General features: G+C 46.2%; 1 protein-coding gene across 1 annotated transcript; it reads right to left on the reverse strand.

The window, feature by feature from the left end:
* Positions 1-19,097: 19,097 nt before the first annotated feature.
* Positions 19,098-20,415, reverse strand: LOC109733871 (probable long-chain-alcohol O-fatty-acyltransferase 1). The gene has a single exon (XM_020293082.3). The coding sequence runs from the start codon at positions 20,345-20,347 to the stop codon at positions 19,289-19,291; it is 1,059 nt and encodes a 352-aa protein (XP_020148671.1). The 5' UTR covers positions 20,348-20,415; the 3' UTR covers positions 19,098-19,288.
* Positions 20,416-21,006: the final 591 nt, after the last annotated feature.

A 21,006-nucleotide genomic window follows, 5' to 3' on the forward strand; every position in this document is an offset into this window, starting at 1 on the left:
CTGTACGCTGCGCAGGCTCACTAGAAAGCGAGCCCTTTGACTTCCATGGCCGCCCGCCTTGCTCGCATCCTCTCCATTAATGGCGCCCAAGCCGCAGTTTAATTCGCTTTTTAAATATAAAACACTCATCGCAAACGTTTTAGTTATAACACCCGTATGCAAACCGACAGCTTCCCCAGGAAGCCAAGAGAAAATGTGTCGAGCAGGATTTCTGCAGCTCTTGATCGCAAACGTTTTAGATAGAACACCCGTATGCAAAGTGAGAGCAGCGCAGGATTTGTGCATCCCCTTAACGCAACGGTTGTTTTGGATGACCCATGTGCAACCATGTACAAACAGTTTGGTAAGATTTGTCAATCCTTGTAACACTGCGATTTGTCAAAATATGAAGCTAAAAATCACTAGCAGTATCTAATTTTTACAACTAAGATTCAGTAATTAAGCATAGATTCCATTCATAGATTAAGCAGTCGTTCTTAATTTATACAAACAGTTCAACTCGACAGCTGAACCGACCAAAATTTTCCCCAATTGTTGCCAACCACGTACTGAAATAGCTAGTTCAACTATATATACTAGCTAATTTTAAGTACGTTGTACAGTTCCACCACATCTATAGTCAGATGAACTGAACAAAATAGCCCCTAAATACTACTACTACTGCGGAGGGGCTTTGTACTACTTTCGGCTGCCTCTCCTCTGCGGAGCGCACTCAGTAAGAGGCGGAGGAGGAGGAGCCTACCGACGAGCTCGGCAACCGCAATGCGGTGCCTGCCGCTAATGCAGCTTCAGCGACGCTCACCTCAAATGCCCTCTGACGCTCCAGACGACCCCTCTCGAAGCAGTGGTTCTCCTGATTCCTCGCCTCTGAGGCGGCATGTGCCGCGGCCACTGTGGCGGTAATGCTCTTTGCGTGCTCGACGAGGCGCTCCTCCTCCTCCCACAGGAACTCGGTGTAGCGCGCAAGGTCGCTGTCGCACGTGCGGGCATCCACCTCCGGCTCCCGCCTTTGGGCGGCGGTGGCAGAGCGGGTGATGACCCGGCGGTCGATGGTGGGCTGGCGGCCACGGCTGCCGACGATGGGGTGGCGGCCACGACCACCACCTCCCGCCTTCGGGCCACGGTGGCGGAGCGGGAGATGGCCACAGTGGCCGGCAGTGGGGTGGGGGCCACGATGGCCATCTCCCGCCTTCGGGCCACGGCGGCGGAGTGGGCGATGGCCCTGGCTTTCGACAGTGGTGTGGCGGCAACGACAGTCGGCAACAGCTGCCGACGGGCACCGGCGGCGGAGTGTGTGGTGGGTGTTCCGCGCACACCCAACAGGGACGCCACGCGCACTACACTATGTCGGGGACTGCACCATCGCCGCGGTGTAGCCTCCTAGCTGGAGCTGTCCTCTGATGACAGCGGAGTGGCTGAGCGACGATGACGGACCGGTGCCATTGGCGAATGTGGGAGAAGCAGATGAGATAAGCTACAGGGATGGAGGGGAAAATGCGACGCAGGACTCGCAGGCCGTGAGGGTTTTTATAGCAGGCCGGTAAGCATTGGGATTTTGGGGGATTTCACCGAGTCGGGCGGGAAGCTTGCGCGGGAACCTGCGAGGTTGCACAGGAACGGGCTCTCCGACGATTCATTGGCGCCACCGTTTGGCAAAAAGAACGCCCCCGCGCGCTGCGCAAGCTTGCGATGTAAGCCGTCTGCGGCAGCGGGGTGACAGGACGTGCGAGAGGAGGACGAAAGGCCACGTACACATACGGTTAATAAAAAAATGTTTGCGATTTAATTACCTACTATACCGCCGTCCTGGTTTATAAGTATGATTTAACTAATAAAATACGAATGCATGTCGCCAAAGATTATATAGTTGGATTTGTATTTGAACATAGTTTCCATTTATATAATTTTTAAAACATGCATTAACATTTTGTTGGTTAAATTTGAGGGCAAAGTATGGCACGGAATATAAAGGAGACTATAGACTAGACGGAGGTGGTACCACACGGCCGCTCTCCACGCAGCGACGCAACTGTCGGCCAGCTTGTAGGCGACCATTTCCTGCGTGTTCAACTGCTCTATGCGTGTGGTTGCTTGCGGTTCAGGCGGCCGCGGCGCGCTCTGCTCGCGTCCCGCCATGCGCGCTCTGCTCTCGCGTCCCTCCGTGTGCTCTGACCTCGTCCCTCCACGCGCGCTACCAGTGTTTTGGGCCGGCGCACGATCACGCACGTTCATGTGCAAGCGGTTGCGTCGGGCGCGGCGCGACGATGCAGTTACCCGCTGCAAAAACTGCCATGCTGACGCGCCGAGAATCCACGCCGCCCAGCCCCCTTTTATTCCTGCGGACATTTACCTTCATCTCTCGTCTCACACGACACAATAAGCACACCCACGAGGACACATACAGAGAGGACATCCAGCGATTCCAATGGCGCTCTCCGTGGCTCCAATGGTGCTCCCAGCGGTCGACAACGACAACGGCGGGCAGTTCACCACACATCACGTAGTGGACACCCACGTGAGGGGGAAGGCCCTCTCGGTGGTGTACACGAACGATCCGGTCTCGGTGGAGAGCTCCATCCAAACTATGGAGCAGTTCCTTGCCGAGGACAAGTACCGAGTGGTCGGCTTCGACCTCGAGTACACCATCGGTCGTGACGGGCACGATCAGAAGGTTGTCGTCGCCCAGTTGTGCGTGCGACATGACGTCCTCATCTACCACTTCCACCTTGCCACAAGGCCATGCGAGCGTTTCTCCAGGCTTATCAACAACTCCGACTACAGTTTCGCTACGGTGGACACCACCATCGATCTAAAAGCGCTCAAGGTTTCGGACTTGAAATGCCCGAATCTTGTCAACTCCAGCACCCCTACAAGGTCTGGGGCAGCGACAAAAGCAAACTGAACTCCCTGGTTGACCTCGCCTCGGCCATCATCGACCCCTACTACGCGAAGATGAAGCAAGAGAGCAATAAGGACAAGAACGCCTGGCACATGTGTGGCATAAGGGACTGGATGAACAACATGTCAAGTACGCAGCCATGGAGGCGTACACAAGCTACGCGATGTACAGGCAGATCGTTGACATGAGGAACTGTCTTCTTCCTGACCCAGACGAGGGATCGAGCCACATAGCAGTGGCGGGAGTGTCACAAGAAGTAGATGACTAGACGATCGTTTCTCCTACTTTAGAATGCATGCAATTGTTTGTTGAGGTGTGTGCGAATGATCTGTATAGTCACTTATGTAATTGGATGTTTATTTCAGTTATATATATACATGTTATTCTACTATAAACAGAGCAATTCACATGGCTTATTAGCAGCAATGGTCTGTGTTATTATTGGTCTTCGCACACATTTCGGATTACGGACCTGTTTGCCGCGTATCACACACATCTTGTTTAGTTGAACCGTTTCCATTGTGTTGCCTAATCACACACAGTTCATCCTAGTGAACCACATGTTGTATATCACACACGCCTTCATCTGGCTGCCCGTTTCTTTTGTGCCTCCTCATCCCAAACAGTTAACTGAGCTGAACCGTATGCCCTGCATCGCACACGCAACTAAATTCTGAACCGTGTTTGATGCATCTGTCATCGCAAACGTTTTGCACCTTTTTGATGGTTTTTTACACCATCGTTTGCGATTATGGCATCGCACACAGTTTCGTCGAAGGGTCTCTGATTGTAGTGTCGCGTTTGGCCATCCTGCAGTAGTGCTGGTTGATTATGTCATTGATATGAGTTAATATAATTTTTAAGAGTTATTGTCGACATGGTTAGTAATAATCTTGACTGAAAACCTGGGTGCTACTTAAGCTTATTTATGTAAACAAGAGCAAAAGAGTTCGTAAAAGTTTTTCTTTTTCACTTTCAGTTTATCAACTGAATTACCTGAGGACAAGCAAATGTTTAAGCTTGGGGGAATTGATACGTCTCCATCGTATCTACTTTTCCTAACGCTTTTCCTCTTGTTTTGGACTCTACTTTCATGATTTGAATGAAACTAACTCGGGCTGACGCTGTTTTCAGCAGAACTACCATGGTGTTGTTTTTGTGGAGAAATAAAAGTTCTCGGATTGGAACGAAACTTTGTGAGGATTTTTTTATAAAATAAAAGAGAATTTCTGGACCCAAGAACCACCAGAGGGGGCAGCTGGGTGGGCACAACCCACCAGGGCACGCCGCCCCCTCCAGGCACGCCCAGGTGGGCTGTCCCCACCTGGTGGCCCCGCAGACCCTGAAACCGATGCTATAAAATCACATATTTCTAGAGAGAAAAATCAGGGAGAAAGAATTATCATGTTTCAGGAGACGGAGCCACCGCCGAAGAATTATCATGTTTCAGGAGACGGAGCCACCGCCGCCTCCTATTCTTCATCGAGAGGCCAGATCTGCAGTCCGCTTGGGGCTCCAGAGAGGGGGGTCTTCGATCTTCATCATCACCAACCCTTCTCCATCGCCAATTCCATGATGCCCCCCACCGGGAGTGAGTAATTCCTTCGTAGGCTGGCTGGTCGGTGAGGAGTTAGATGAGATTCATCATGTAATCGAGTTAGTTTTGTTAGGGTTTGATTCATGGTATCCATTATGTTCTAAGATTGATGTTGCTATGACTTTGCCATGCTTAATGCTTGTCACTTTGGGCCTGGGTGCCATGATTTCAGATCTGAACCGTTTACGTTATCACCATTATATCTATGTTCTAGATCCGATCTTGCAAGTTATAGTCACCTACTACGTGTTATGATCCTGCAACCCCGGAGTGACAATAGCCGTGACGCTTCCCGGTGATGACCATAGTTTGAGGAGTTCATGTATTCCCCGTGTTTTAATGCTTTGTTCTGGTTCTCTATTAAAAGGAGGCCTTAATTTCCCTTAGTTTCCAAAAGGACCCCGATGCCACGGGAGGGTAGGACAAAAGATGCCATGCAAGTTCTTTCCATAAGCGCGTATGACTATTTACGGAATACATGCCTACATTATATTTATGAACTGGAGCTAGTGTCGTATCGCCCTAGGTTATAACGGTCACATGATGAATATCATCCAACAAATCGCTGATCCAATGCCTACGATTTTCCTACATGTTGATCTTGCTAAGTTACTACTGATGTTGTTACTATTGTCACTGCTACAGAATCATTGCTATCACTGTTACCGTTACCATTGCTGTTGCTACTACTATCAAAACTATCATACTACTTTGCTACTGATCACTTTGCTGCAGATAATTAATCTCCAGGTGTGGTTGAATTGACAACTCAGCTGCTAATACTTGCAAATATTCTTTGGCTCCCCTTGTGTCGAATCAATAAATTTGGGTTGAATACTCTACCCTCGAAAACTGTTGCGGTCCCCTATACTTATGGGTTATCATGGATAGATACTTGCGACCGCCTGGGGAGTACGTTCGCAAGAATGAAACTCAAAGGAATTGACGGGGGCCCGCACAAGCGGTGGAGCATGTGGTTTAATTCGATGCAAAGCGAAGAAGACTTTTTTCTGTAAATACTGCGTATTTGATTCCATCCATAAATCGACTTTCCCTCCTATGCTCTGAGTTCCAGTATCGATAAGAATTCGAGTTCGGTGGACGACATGTATGAAAATAACCTGAAGGTGATTTTATGTCCGTGTCGAAGATGCAAAGGAGGAGTCTCGCTTGACTCCTTTAAGGGTGGTTGTTTGATGGTGCACCTGCTCATGCATGGCTTTATGGTTCGCTATACTCGGTGAGTAAGTGAAGATGATGATGAGGACGTCAACGGGGCAACTAATAACGACATGGGGCCAGGCGAAGAGATGACCGGTGGACCCGAAGAAAAGGTCACCGGACATGGCGGCGGAGAAGAGGTCAGACATGGCGGATAATAGGTCAGACATGGAGGAGAAGAGGACGGACTTGACCGGGTCTTCATCAGTACTAAGTTCAGTCATGCGGGACCCTCATGTTCGAGACCTGCTTCGCAAGAAGACGACTAGTGACAGAGCTGCTTACAGAGAGGACGACAAGTTGGCGCAACTGGAGGTAGACTCAAAGACTCCATTGTATGATGGTTATGATCCCGAGGTGACCCGCTTGAGTTTCACGCTCGAACTTCTAAAGACGAAGGCAAAAAAACAAATGGACCAACGCTAGCCTCGATGAGCATTTGAAGTAACTACATAAAGTTCTTCATGCGGAGAACCTGTGTCCTACTAGTGTCGATGAGGCCAAGAAAATTGTGTGCCCTCTTGATCTGCCGCACATTAGATACCACACATGCATCAACAGTTGCATCATTTATTGGAAGGAGCACGCTGAAAAAACCAGTTGTCTAATGTGTAATGCTTGTCGATACAAGAAGGCCGTAAAGAAAGCTTCTCGGAAATTTTTATGGTGCTTCCAATCACTCTCGTCTCTAGTGGCATTTCGTAGATCCTAATGAAGCAACGCTCATGTGCTGGCACACGAAGAGGGTGAAGCAGCCGAGAATCCAACAATTACAGAACCGGACTACGAAAAATTCAAGGAGACTTGCGCTGCCAAAGAAACCAAGGCCAAGTGAAGAAATTCAAGGAGCTTCATGCTAGGAACATCGCGAACCATCGCCTCAAAAGCCGTGGTTACACGGTCAAGAGGCCCATGTGGGCTAAGGAGGACGTGCAACATGTAACTCATGGGCTACGAGACCCCTTGGTGGAGTTCACCAACCCGTGGGAGCGTGACTTCATCAGGGGCTAGTAAAGGTTTGACAAGAAAACCGGGCAATGGTACATTGACGCACCGACGAGTGAGTTCATGAGAATACTGATAATTATCAATTTACCACCTAATATTAGCTTCTGATCAAGTCGAGTACTTTCTAGTCACATTTGTAAACGGTTCACGTTCCTTTTGCAGAGAGAGCAACAAGGCTTGCATCAGAAAGCGAATCGTCATCGACGAAGTACAAGTGGGACACCCCTTTCAACCGGGCCATTAACATAATGCAGGGAAACCCGGTGAACCAGCAGCCGCAGTATGGACATGTGCATGCCACTGGAGATGGCGCCACGTGGAAGTACTACTACCATGAGGACACAGAGACAAAAAGGCAGAGAAGGAAGTTGAGTGAAGTCACCATCAACATAAAGGTGGTGCAGGCAGTTCAGGCAGTGGTAGACGCGTGCATAATTGATATGGCAGTTGCATTTACTTCCTTGATTTCGGCTGTTGTCAACTGGGTGAAAGAAAATCCAGACGCAAAGGTAGATGATTTTCCCATTCCCACCTTCGTCGGGAACAACTCGTGAACACCGCACCTGCTCCCGCACCAGTACCCGCCACCACGCTCATAGCAGCACGTCCTCCATCTCTGGCATGCTTGGCGGAGCTTCGACATTAGCTGACTTTGATGCCCTCATGGTAATTACGCGTCGCACCCTCATCAACATATCTAATCTTTAGTTTTCGTTGCCTTTTGGATCTCTGACACCGCACACATGTCTCCGCAGGCCAACAAAAATCTGTGCACCCATCAAGGGCCAGTTGGTGGATGTGGGTGGTACCTGCAGACCAAACAGGGTAGTGTAGCATTTTCACAGAAGTATCCCATTGAGTAATTGTCCCAAAAAAAGAGCGGAGGAGATTATTTATGGCGGCGTTTCTGTTACACACAAGGTGTCACAACTCTTTTGTGAAGTACTGCTTGAGCTTCTGCAAATACTATTACTATTCAAGGTAAACAAGAAACGAAAAATGCTAGTAAAAGAGCATTTAAAAGGGTCCACTGGGAATCTTCATAAAAGTAAATGACAAGAGCTTAAAACGTAAATGGTGTTGCCTGCAATGAATAGAGTATGTGCTGAGAGATTTCAGTTCTTGGTAAGAGTATATGAATTGTGCTAGTGTGACAGTAATACCAGTTACCTTGTATTGTACACATAGCATATGATATAAACTCTCTGTAGGCGGTTCTCCCTAGAATTATGAAACTCCTCCACTAGGCAATTGGCCTACTCATGATATATAGTTCCTCCTGTAGTAGTATCAAGCATATTTTTCGACATATGATTTAAGGCATTATAAAATATTTGAAGAATTAACCATTGTTCCATTCCATGATTAGGACAATTCCTTATGGATTCCTTCATGCGATCCCATCCAAGCACTAGTCGCTCATAATCTTCGAGCTTAAAACTTGTTATCTGCGAACAAACTTGCATAATCTTGCATGTGGGCTAAATTTAGATAAAAACTTGCTGCAGCAATCTGTCCATGAAGCTATATTACCTCTAGGCAACACTAAGCCATGCTTTCGCTATTCCTCTCAAAGAGAAAGGAAATAGACACAACTTCAAAGCGTCAGGATCATAATCCTTAATGTGTGTCATGTTACACAATTCAAAAAAGTTATGCAAATGCATACCGGCATCCTCAGAAGAAGAGCCTCCAAATTGGTCTGGTTGGACCATAGAGACTAGGTTCGGTTTTATCTCATACCTAGCAGCAGCAACATCAGGTTGTGCAATTGATTCATGCATCAAACTATTGCTAGGGCTAGCAAAGCTTCCAATATTGTGATCCATGGTAATGTTTTTTGGGTTTTCTAGTGACAACACTTGCAACAAAAATTAACTAAAAACTGAAACAAAAACTCCAACACAAAGACTAGGCACACAAATCTTCCTAGCAATGGTGCCAGAAAAATGTTTGATTAGTCCCTTTAGTGATTCAGTAAACAAGCAGAAAGGATTGTCGCCTTTTTCCCCATAGGTGAACCTGAGTTATCGGACCCATGAGAGGACGGTACCCTTTAAGTCAAGGGTTTCCAACAAGCTTTTCCAAGAGAATTAATTTCTAGCTTTTGACCGGTCGGAATCAAGACACTAGAAACACTATTGGATCACACGAAGAAATTGAAGAACACATCATGAAGATTGATTGATTGATAATATGTCTTATGATAAATGCTGGATGTGATACACGATTACAAAGTATGTCTAGATGACTGAGAACTTTGGTGGTGACGACGGCGGTGGCTATGGAGATGTAGACGTTAAATGGCGGCGGCTAGGGTTGATGGAGATGACTGTTACGAAGATGGTGATGTGTGCGATTGTTTTTTTGCTCATTTGGTGTTGGGCCTGTTATAAAGGTTGTTCTGGGTATCAGGCGGCTCCATTGGCAAGCCATACAACCATCCATACGAGCAGAGATGGTTGTATGGAACGTCGTCCTTTGCTGTGGTTCCTCTGCTGCGCCTCCCACTTGATCTCCTCTATCTCCACTTTACTCCTTTTCATGTATTGGCTTGATTTTGTCCATAAATAGGCCATTTCCTGTGAAAACAAAATAAAAATAGGGTATTTGGAATCATTTGCATTCATTAGTCATTAGTAGTAATATTGGAGTGAATATCTCAGTTTTGTGAAATATCTCGGTTTAAACTCAGGTTAGAGGAGTGTAAAAATAACCCCTCAACACCTATGCTTCGAGGAGGAGTGCCGCTATTCGCTGCCCCGCCACGTCAAGGAGGAGAGGCGCTCGCCACCGCCCCGTCAAACTCATCGCGGCATGTCACATCCGATTGTCGTGAAGGCGTGTGGCCGCATTCACCATTATCTTGGCGGTGACAACAGCTCATCCTCCCGGAGCGCCCTAACAGCGAGAATTACGTCGACTAGGAGGGAAGCCAGCACGATAGGCGCAACGTGACGCGCCTGCTGGAGTTCATGGACTCCAACGTCATGCCACCACACATCGCGATGGACCCAGAGCTGGCCACGCCAAGGCCCTGGACTACTCCAAGACGACGACGGAGACGAGCAAGCTTCATCTCCACCGCCTAGATGAGGAGATGGCCACGTACGGCCAGGAGTGGTCTCTCCGTGAGTCCACCGCCATCGCCGCCTCGTCCAAGGCCCGCCACCCTCTCCCCCCGCCCACGTCGTCGGTGGCCGCGGTCGCACTACCCACAACGCAGGAGCAAGCGGATAGGACAAAAATCCGCGAGCGTGAGGCGGCTGTCGGGAAGCCCTTCCACGTCGGCGCGCCCTTCCACCGCCCCAAGCCCCACAATGAGGACTCCGACAATGGCTCCGACGACGGTGATGGAGAAGCCACCAGCCAGCCCGGCATGGCCTACGAGGTCATTGTCAAGTATAGGGTACTGTAGGGTTAAGTTTTTTGTAAGGTTTTTAGTTCATTGGACGAAATATCGTCCGGTTTTATGTAAGAAATATCCTAGTTTAAATGAATATCGTCCGGTTTGTTTGAGTTTGAATCAATTTGATCAATTTCATTAAATTTCATTTAAAATGAAACCGGACATATGCGGCTAGTTTTGGATGGCAGGCTCCCGCATCCGTGTCCGCGGACTGGTCCGCCCTGTCTGCGGACGGATGTGATTTCCGGTTTGCGGGTCAATGTTGGAGATACTCTTGGTCATTTGATAGAATGTTACTTTCTCTCTCTAACAAGTCACACATCTCATAGCAGTAGGGTGTGCTTGTGTGCATTCATAAGGGTGGGTGTATGTGTGTCTGTCTTTCCTAACAAAAACAATCATTTTCAATAACAAGAAAGAAAAAGTTGCCCGCTGACTTAGAGAGAGATACAATAAGTAGAACAAACAACATGGCAAGTTACCTACAAAACAAAAAATTGCAACATCGCTAGGGCATGCGTTTTTCTATAAGATTAAAACTATGTTTCATGGCAACATAAAGAATATATATATATAGATTGTACAAAATGTAGTGCAATTTAATCTTAGGATATAGTATTTCTATAGATCGCGCTCATAAAAAACGATTTAATCCACGAGGGAAAATTCCTATAGATTGGACTATTGTCCAAACAAATGTATTGAAGATTATTTAAAGGAAAATGGACATGTAAGGAAACAAATCATATATTTAGTGACCCTCATGTTCAACATTTTTTCAATTAGTTTTTACACTGTTGTTATGCGACATTGACCTCATTTGAATGATTTTGTTAGCGAAAAATCATAAAGGCACGATACTCGGACAAATATATTTGTGGTGTTTTCGCTTGGTTATAGTTTTAAATATCATTAGTTCAATCTAGAAATGTTTTGATGGTAGCATCAAATCAAAATTTTGCATTCTACATGAATTTAATTATGGTTGCCTTGTTTGAAACGAAACTACTTCACAGCCGACCCACCATGCACCATGCACGATCCATTAATCCAAATTTAGAGTATAAAAACGAGTGTCTAGTGAATGCCTTATGCTGTCCAACCCAATATTATCTAGGAATATAGTGGAATATGTGTTCTTTATGAAAGAAGGCAGGAGCATTGTCATTTGGTTAAATAATAAACCACTTTGTGTATAGGCACCCCAGGAAGAGAATAAATAGAGTGAAAGAACCAAAAAACGAAAAATATGGCGAAAACAACACAACCACCAAAGGTCAATCAAGTCTTTCGCCACAGTAACTTGGAGAGTGGAGGAATGATCTCCTTGGGGGGTCGATTTATTTAGTTTTTTTCATAGATGGGCCACATAATATTTCTAGTCACTCCAATGAACAAATTACATCGAGGGTTTTTGAGTTGCACTAGAAAATGTAGCCCACCAATCATGACACAAAATAATGTTATCATAGTTAATAGGATTGACGGGAGGGGGTGTGCCAAATATCAACCAAGAAAAGTATCATGCACCAGATCGTGGAAGCAAAAGGTCACATCAAAGGTCAGGATGGGCGGCGGTCTCAGGGTAGACCAACAAAACCTACAGATGATTATATGACAACAAGGTTGTCGGATGTGTGCTCACTGTTGTAATGACTAAGTCGACAAACATAAGCTCACGGTTTCTGAATGAGGGTACACATGAAACTTTTAGCCTTCTTCTCGCAATTTCAATGAGATGATCGTTTCCTTAAGGAGTGGTAATGATCCTTTGAACTAGGTTGGGTGTGCCAATTCCGCCAAATAAATGTCATCAAACATAGGAGCAAGGAATAGTAGGAAAGACACACACACAATAAGGAGTGATTCATTTTTTATGTTTTTTTCTCGATAACAGGAGAGGGTATATCCCTCGCTTCTGCATCTATGGACGCACACATCCAACATAATTTGCAACATATCAAATACACATAAAAGTAGTACAACCCAGATAAAAAGGCTAATACAAGATAACAAGTGTATCAACAAATGTTCGAATTTCAAAAATATGTTTGAAGTTGTAAAAAATATTCAAGTTTCTATTTTTTCCAGAAATTTAAAAGAAAAATGTCCGCATTTTAAAAAATGTTCACGTATTCAAATATTCTTCATACATTCAACAACTCGTCGCATTTTCATAAGATACTTGGGAATTTGAAAATATTTGCGCCTTTCAAAAATTGTTCCTGTTGATAAATTGTATTTTTTTTAAACTAGCAAAAGTGCCCGAGCATTGCAATGGAAGAAACGAAAAAAATATCATAATATCCGATGGCCATGACCACATTTTGCTGCATCATTGAGATACACTATCACTCTCAATTTCGTGAAATCATGAACAAATTTTGAAATTATCAACATTATTTTAAACTCGTGCTCATACTTCAAATCGTGAACTTTTTTTACAAATTTTCAAACATTTTCTAAAATCAAGAACATTTTTTGAATTCATGCACATTTTATACTACTTGCAAACATCTTTTTCAAAATGTGAATATTTTTTAAACAATTTTCCTGACTCTGCCAACATTTCTAGAATCTACGAATATTTTTTGGAAATTGATGGAACAATTTATGAAATTCATGGACATTGTTTTGATTTAACAAAGATTTATTTGATTTAATGATGAAATGCATGATCATTTTTTGAATCAGCGAACATTTTATGAGTGAATAAACTATTTTGTAAGCCATGAACTATTTTTTACATTTTAGGATATTTTTTCATTCATGAATATTTTATGAATTGGCGATTTTTTTGAATTTCATTAATATTTTCTAAAACATGATTTTGTTTTTATAAAATCATGATTTTTTTATTTCCCAAACATTTGTTTTCAAAATTTTAAATATTATTGAATAAGAAAATATTTTTTTATCACGGACATTTTTTGAATCCACAAAAAATTTATGATTTATTATTCATTTTATTTCAAAATTCACATTTTTTAATGTTTGATTTTTGGAAGTACGAAATTATTTAAATTAGAAACAATTTAGAAAGCAGGCTGCATGGGCCGGCCCTTTGGGCTGACTGAAACAGGCGCACTGCATTTTCTCCCAGTGTGCAGTATAGGTGGTCCCTATTGCATGTGCCGGCCTAGGCGGGGAATTGCCCTGTGTGAAACGTTTTGTATCACTGATAGGTGGCATTTGTGGATAATAGTTTGCAACTTTGGAGGAAATTTCCATGACGTACGAACAGAAGTAATAGCCCCTTTATTACTAGGTATAGATGTCAGCATTTTGAAAAGATTTGATAATTAAAAAAAAGGGTTTCCAACAAATGTTTGGGTTGTTAAAAAACGTTCACAAATGTGGAAAAAAATTCAAGTTTCAAAAAAGTTCAAACTTGAAAGAAATTTGATTAAAAAATCATATTTTCAAAATAATATTCACAATTAAAAAATGTTCCTGGTTCGAAAATTTGTTCACGACTTTTGAAAAAATATCCATGTTTAAAAAATGCTTGCTTTATTGAATAATATGTTCGAAGATTTTCAAAAAATGTTCGTGTTTTTAGACTGCTACAGTAAACCAGACCAGTGCAATTCTGAACCGCTATAGTTGTCGCTTATATGTTTTGTCAAGAGCAGTTGCCCCTCGTTGATAGTGTCGCTACGTGGGTTGTCCCAATAGGACGCCGCCATGTGCGATCCCATGCGTTTGGCGCAGAATGCGTCATAGAGGGAGTCCTACAAAGGATAAATCCTGTTCGGCCCGCCGGTTTCTTTGTTATTCATAGATGACACACACCCACTTCCATCGTTTAATTCCAAATGTGCCGGCACATCAAAAGCAGCACGGGAGGGAAGCTATCTCCTCAGTTTATGGTAGCTTCCAGAAGCTTCCTAGCCGATTTTGGAAGGCTGAGTCCCTTTTTTCGCTTTGTTTTTTATGGAATGGTTTTATTCGGTTTTTATTTTCCTTTCCTTTTTCCTTTTTATTTTTCCTTTTCCTTTTTTAAAATTAGCGATTTATTTTTAAACTCAAAAACATTTTCCAATTCGGTGAAGTTTTCTCAAATTTGTGGACCTTTTCCAAATTTCATAAATTTGGGGGTATTTGTTTTCATTTTTTGTGAACTTTTTAAAAATTGCAAACCTTTCCTAGCATCGAACTTGTTGACAATTCATGAACGCTTAAAATGCATGAATTTTTTACAATCCATGATTTTTTTTACAAATCCACATATAATTTTTTGAGTATGTGAATTTTTTCAATTCTGCGAATTTTTGTCAAACCCGTAAACTTTTCATGAAAGCTTGAACTTTTTTTGAATCCCTCCTTTTTAAATTTTTGTATTTTTCTCAAAAAGTCAACGGTGGACCAGTTAACCGCGAGAGGTCAACTGTACCGAGCGACCAGGGAACCAAGCACTTGCCCCGTTGTTGGACCGGCCCATGGAGTAGGGGCCTGTGAGAGCTGGCTCCTTTACCTGGAGCTTAATGCGCTTGGGAGGAGGTCTCCTCGCAACGACTTGGGTTTCGTCTAGCCACCACACGGAGCAACACGGGTGTGTGTTCACTCGACTTTGTTGGCCCTTCAAAGAGAGAAAACCCCAAAGACCCAGCTTAACACACATTTTTATCAGTTATTTTGTATGTTCAAAGGTACATTGATCATTTTAGCCTCTCCTACTGTTTCAGTGGTCGAAAAAACACATTGGTCATTTTAACCCCATCTTTTTCGTAAATCGGCTTACGCACCAATATAGTTTTTTTCTGATTGTAAATAAGCTTTAGCCAAGAGAGACAGTCCAAGGAGATAAACACAATGAAGCATGAGTGGTTTTCATCTTCTTAAACCCATAATAAATAGAACCCCTATCAACTTCTCTAGCACCACGGTCTATGGAAACATATGAGATACTCTCTCTCTCTCACCGGGTTGAGTGGTCTTTCTTGAAAGAGATTATGCTGAAATTAGGCTTTCGAGAGAATTGAGTAAATTTTATTATGCAATATGTATCCACTATTGAATACTGGGTTACCTTTAATGTGGAAGAAAGTGAAAATTTCAAGCCAACAAGAGGTTTAAGCAGGGCGACCCTTTATCTCCATATCTATTTTGTATGTACGGAGGGGATCATTGCTCTCTGTGGAGAATGGTAATACCTTGGGAGTGAAGGTTTGCAGAGATGTTCGCCTATTACCAAACTTCTCTTTGTTGATGACTTGTTGATCCTCATAAGGGCTAATATGCACAATGCTGAGACACTTGAAGTCAATTCTGGATTCGTATTGTGCCGCTTCTGGGCAATTGGTAAGTGTTGCTAAGTCAAGTATTTTTTTCAGTCCTAATTGGAGTGAAGAAGTGAGAGAACAAATGTGTGTAACTTTGAATATCATGATAGAAGCCCTAAATGATAAATATTTAGGCTTGCCTGCCAATGTGTGGTTGGATAAAACTGATTGTTTTCAATATCTGATAGATCGTATTATCAAGAAAATCAGTGGTTTGAAAGGAAAAAATATATGTTGGAGGCAATGGTGAATCTACTAAGGGGCTTTAACAGGTTTAAAGCCCTGCCTCTAGCGCTACAATTTTTTTACTACTAGTCTCAAAGCCCAGCCTAGCCCAACAAATGTTCGCATGACACCGGCGGCCAGACCCTCTCCATTTTCTATCTAGATTCACCACTGGTTGGAGGGTAGGAGATCCTTCTCAAGGTTGTTGTTCAAGCCATACCCACCTATGCAATGTCCGTATTTAAAATTCCTACAAAATGAAAAGAAATTATTGATGCGATATCGCATTTTTGGTGGGGAGACGAGCATAACCAGAGGAGGATGCACTGGATGGCTTGGTGAAAAATGTGGGTCCCAAAGAATCAAGGAGGGATGGGTTTTCAGGATATCCACTGTTTCAATCTGGCGATGTTGGCAAAACAGGCATGGCGTCTTCTTGAGAACATGATTCTTTATGTGCTACTATTTTTGAGATTGAAGTACCTTTCTGATGGCGATCTATTGAACACCAAGTTAAAAAAAGGACTTTCTTATACTTGGCAAAGTATCATGGCAGGCGTGAACTCTCTGAAGCATGGTTAATTATATCTAGCGAGTTGAAAATGGTCAAAAATTGATATTTGGGAGGATGCATGGATTTCATATTGTGCTTCCAGAAAAGTTGTCACTCCAAGAGGGGGTCACTTGTTATCCCGGGTGGTGGACTTTATTGATCCGACTTTTAATAATTGGAATGTCAATCTAGTTAGACAACCTTTGTGGCCTATTAGTGCCCAACAGGTCCTTGCTACCCCTTTCCCTCTACATGAAATGCAAGATTTTGTCGCTTGGAGTTTTACGAAAAATAGTTTGTTTTTGATTCGGACAACCTTTTTGGTGGAATGGGATCATCAACATGGAACTAAACTAAGATGTACTAACAGAATGGGACAAACCACTGTTAATCCTATTTGGTATCTGGAAGCTCTCGTGCCCTGCAAAGGTTAAAATCTTTATTTGGCGTACGTTGCATGGTACACTCTCGTGTCATGTTATGCTTGCTAATAGACACCTGAATGTCTCACCTCAAAGTCCGTGTTGCATCTCTGGTCAAGAAGATACAAAACATGTATTATTTCTCTATAATAAAGCAAGAGAAGTTTGGAGGAGGTTGGGGATGGACGAAATCATTAATAGAGCCTGCGAAGTTGATCGTGGTGGGAAGGTAGTTCCAGAATTCCTACTTCTTTTACGAGAGCAGTATTTATACATTGTGGAGAATTTTCGGGAGACCATAGTCATTACTGCTAGATATCTGGGGTGGGAGCGTCGTAAACTGGTCCATGAGGAGAAAGTTCAGAATGACCTCCACATCTCTATTCGCGCGCTTACGACTAACTTTGTAATTGCTTCTTCTCCTAAGGCAACTATGATAAATGGGGGTTGGATCAGCCCCCTAGTGGCTTTGTCAAACTTAATGTTGACGCATCTTTTGATCAAGACCTCCTTGGGGGCACTGCCAGAGCGGTCTTGGGGGATGACAAAGTCCAATTCATTGCGGGTGGTCGATTTGTGTGCTGATGGATTAATGACTAAACCTTTGGCCATTCAGACGCCATGCAATCGTCTCGTCACTAACTCGGACAATTTTAAGGTTATTGAAACCATGAAGAATGGAGGACAAACTACGAGGGCGACGGCAACGGATTTTGACGACTGTTATCATTTTGGCTGTGATTTCCCTATTTTTTCGTTTAAGCATTTGTAATAGAGAAGTGAATATGGTCGCTCATGAGCTCGCTAGACTGGCTAGATTTCATCCGCCTCTTGATTGGTTTGAGGAGCCTTTAGATGAAATTGTAACCTTTCTCAGAAAGGATGTACTTGTTGTTTTAAAAGAATAAAGTGTTTTGTCTTAAAAAAGAAGCACATGACATACTTATTTGGACCAATAGGAAGAGGTTACATCTCCAGGGAGAAATAAAGTACAGTACACGTTCAATTCATCTTCAATCTCCCTAGGTAAACACTTGCGTTCGGCGTGCCGGCCGAACGATTCGGCCGGTCTCGTCCACGCACGCAGCGCTACACCCAATCAAACCATGAGGGCCCACCATGTTATCCTTTACCCCATCCCCGCGTCCTTCTCCTTCTCTTTCCTGGTTCTTTTTTTCCCCACCTCCCCGGCTGTCATGGAAGTCCAATCCTACGATCTCCTCCAGCGAGCCCCCCTCCTTTTTTCTCCGGCGAGCACCCCCGAAGCCGACCCCCCCCCCCCCAACCCCCTCCCCCCCCCCCCCCCCCCGCCCGCCCCCCGAGCTAGTGTCCTCCCCTTGATTTTCCCCTCTCTCAACTGCATCTCGTAAGCCATGGCCGCGCTCGTCGGGGGCCAAGCACCGGCGCTACTACGACAGGGGAGGCATCACCTGCGAGCTCACAGGCAGGGCGGCCATGGCACACGAGCTCGAGGTGCACGTCGAGCTGAGAGTACAATGGGGACACCCCCTGATGTTGTGACCGGCGTTCTGGAAAGCTACAACCGATGCGGCGAAAAGCTTCAACCAGCGGCGACAGATACTGGAACCAACCACTGCCACAACAAAAGGCTACATCCGGTATCGCACAAAGCTTCAACCGGCGTTGGAAAAAGCTTCAAACACTGAATGTCGATGCTAGGGGCTGGCTACTGCCAACAGGGAAAAAGCTTCAAGGTGTCGCAAAAAGCTTCAACCGTAGATAATAAAGATTCAACCGTAGCTGATTTTTGCTACCACCGGCAAAGTTTTTTGCTACATCCATCAAGGCGGAGCTGCGATCTCGCGACGGCGACGACGATTTGCTGCAACCATAGTAGGATTTTGCTACTACCGCCGAAGGTTTTTGCTACGTCCATCTAGGCGGAGCTGCGACCTCACGACGGCGGTGAGAAGATTTTTGCTGCAACCGTAGTTTAATTTTGCTACTATCGGTGAAGTTTTTGCTACATCCATTCAAACGGCGTTGATTGACTGGCAGCCGTCGTAGACGCAATTCCTTGCAGCGAGCATCAACTGCGAGCGACGGTGACGGAGCTACAACCCAAAGCAACAACCGGCGCCGTCGAGAGCTGCAACCAAAGGTGTGGCTGTTGCATGGGTCTAGGCGACGACAAGGACGACCTGCAAGGATGGGAACCGGCGACGAGGCGGTTGGCGAGGGATGGGGACCGGCGATGAGGAAAACCGATGGGGGCCGGCGACGAGGACGGCCACCGGAGGGGACAAGAGGCGCGGCGCCGCGGTCCTCGAGCGAGGCATGTGGATCCAGCCCGAGTGCTCGAGGAAGAAGCTGGGGCGATTCGTTTTTTTTTTTTTTTTTGCCTGGATCCAACGACCCGCGCGGCTCACATCCGACGGCCTGGGCTGGACCGGCCGAAACTTTCGGCCGGTGCGCCGGCGCCTATCAGCGCCCATCTCCCTAATGTTCGTCGAACCCTCACCAACAACAATACTAAACCTTTCCTTAGCTTGTTTGGTAGAAGTAGAATCAGGAAAATAGAAGAAACCAAGCCGGCTAGGGGAGCGGCCACAGATATAGTACCTAGTAAGAAGAGCCCGAAGGATCCTAAAAAAAAAAAGTAAGAAGAGCCCGAAATATCCTGACAGCTGAATGTTACTCTTCTGTCTCTAACTCGAACCAGCCCCAAATAGACGGACGATGAGACGCTTAGCGACGGCCCTAACCAACTCCACCGCCTCGGCGGCCTCCTGAATCATACGCACGTCTATGCCGGCTCTGATGAACGGCCCGAAGAAGAGCTCCGATATGGTGACGACCATAAAGGTGGTGCCAACAAGGTACGCCGCCGCCTTGGGCGGTCGCCACAGCCCGGCCACCCTGGCCCACCGCTCGGCGACGTGGAAAGCGGCCTGGAGCGTGAAGAAGAGCAGCATCTCGCCCGTGGGCGGCTCCAGCGTCATGTACCAGTAGAGCAGCTCGTGGAGGACGCCCGACATGAGGAACGCGGCCAGCACGCCGGCGTCCCGGCCCCATCGGTCTCGTACCGGCTTGTACGCCGACGCTCGGAGGAGGTCCACCGCCAGCAGGTTCCACTGCCGGCCCCAGAAGTCGTTAACCGACGCGACGACGAGCGGCGCTCTGAACTGCCTCTCCATGGCCGAGCCCAGCACGGCAGCGGCGACGAGGCCGACGGAAGAGAAGACGAGATCGAGCGTGAGAAAGATCTGTGCGCAGTAGAGGTAGTGGACGACGTAGAGAGGGAGCGAACCAGTGTGTGGAAAGAGCAGGGCGAGGCCGGTGAGGAAGAGAGCGCTGCGGCCGCAGGGGACAAGGAAATCGGCGACGGGCGGTCCCGGTGACGCAGAATGGCTGGTAGGCTGCGGGCCTTCGCGGAGCTTGATGGGCAGGCCGGCGCAGAGGACAAACGGGAGGAGGGGCAGGGATGGTTTGAGCGGGCCGAGGTCGAACGCGAGGAGGACGAGCTTGTTGGCGGCGAGCCAGGTGTGGAAGAAGGTTGAGAAGAGGCGGAGGTGGTAGGAGTTGAACAAGCACGGCAGGTAGATGAAGACGGGGAGCGTCAGGAGGAGCGCGGCGAGGCGGGGCCAGCCCGGACGGAGGCGGCGGCAGGCGGAGCGCGCGTAGACCGCGCACATCGGAACAAGGAGCGTCGTCCAGGCGAGCGCCCTCAGTTCCGACGCACAGGTGGGCTGCCCGAGGGCTTGCATGGCGCCAGGGGTACGCGGTGCGAGTGCGAGACGAGCCTGCGGATGAAACGGAGTCGATCAATGAGAACTCCGTCTCTGCTCGTGTGGTGATCACGCTGATCAACAGAATGAAGCGCTATATACGCGCGGCCAAGGTAGGAAGGCGTACGTGCGGCGTGCGGCACGGGTCATGTGGATTGTGGCACAGCAGTCGTTGCGCCTGCATAACCACGATATACGCTCGTACAACATCAATCACGGAGCTCACGAAAACACTGTGACTTCTGCACTGCACAGACCATAAGGAGGAACGACCCAAACGTAAGGGCAACTCCAACCCAACCAAGAGACCCAAACGGACACGAAATATGTCTGTTTTTTGTCTGATTTGGTCGCTTCGTGGACAGGCAAACATGTGTGTCCGGACGGCGCACCCAACGGTGCTACCCATTTGACACGGATACGCGCGGCCACGGAGATCTTCATTCCACAACAGAGGCATCAGCACGACTCCTGCGGAGGAGCACTATGAGCTCCTCGAGGTAGCATGTCCATGGCAGCTGCTGCACTCGTGGCGGCGGCACGACCTATGACTGAGACACACTAGTAGAAAAAGGGCCGGGACTAAAGGTCGTTACTAAAGCACGGTCACCCATCATCTCACTACTCCAGCCTGAGCA

Source organism: Aegilops tauschii, chromosome 3 (genome assembly GCF_002575655.3).
Source record: "Aegilops tauschii subsp. strangulata cultivar AL8/78 chromosome 3, Aet v6.0, whole genome shotgun sequence".
Classification (NCBI taxonomy): domain Eukaryota; kingdom Viridiplantae; phylum Streptophyta; class Magnoliopsida; order Poales; family Poaceae; genus Aegilops; species Aegilops tauschii.

Coding starts and splice junctions, on each gene's coding strand:
- LOC109733871 (XM_020293082.3), bottom strand. CDS start 20,347: ATGCAAGCCCTCGGGCAGCCCACCTGTGCGTCGGAACTGAGGGCGCTC.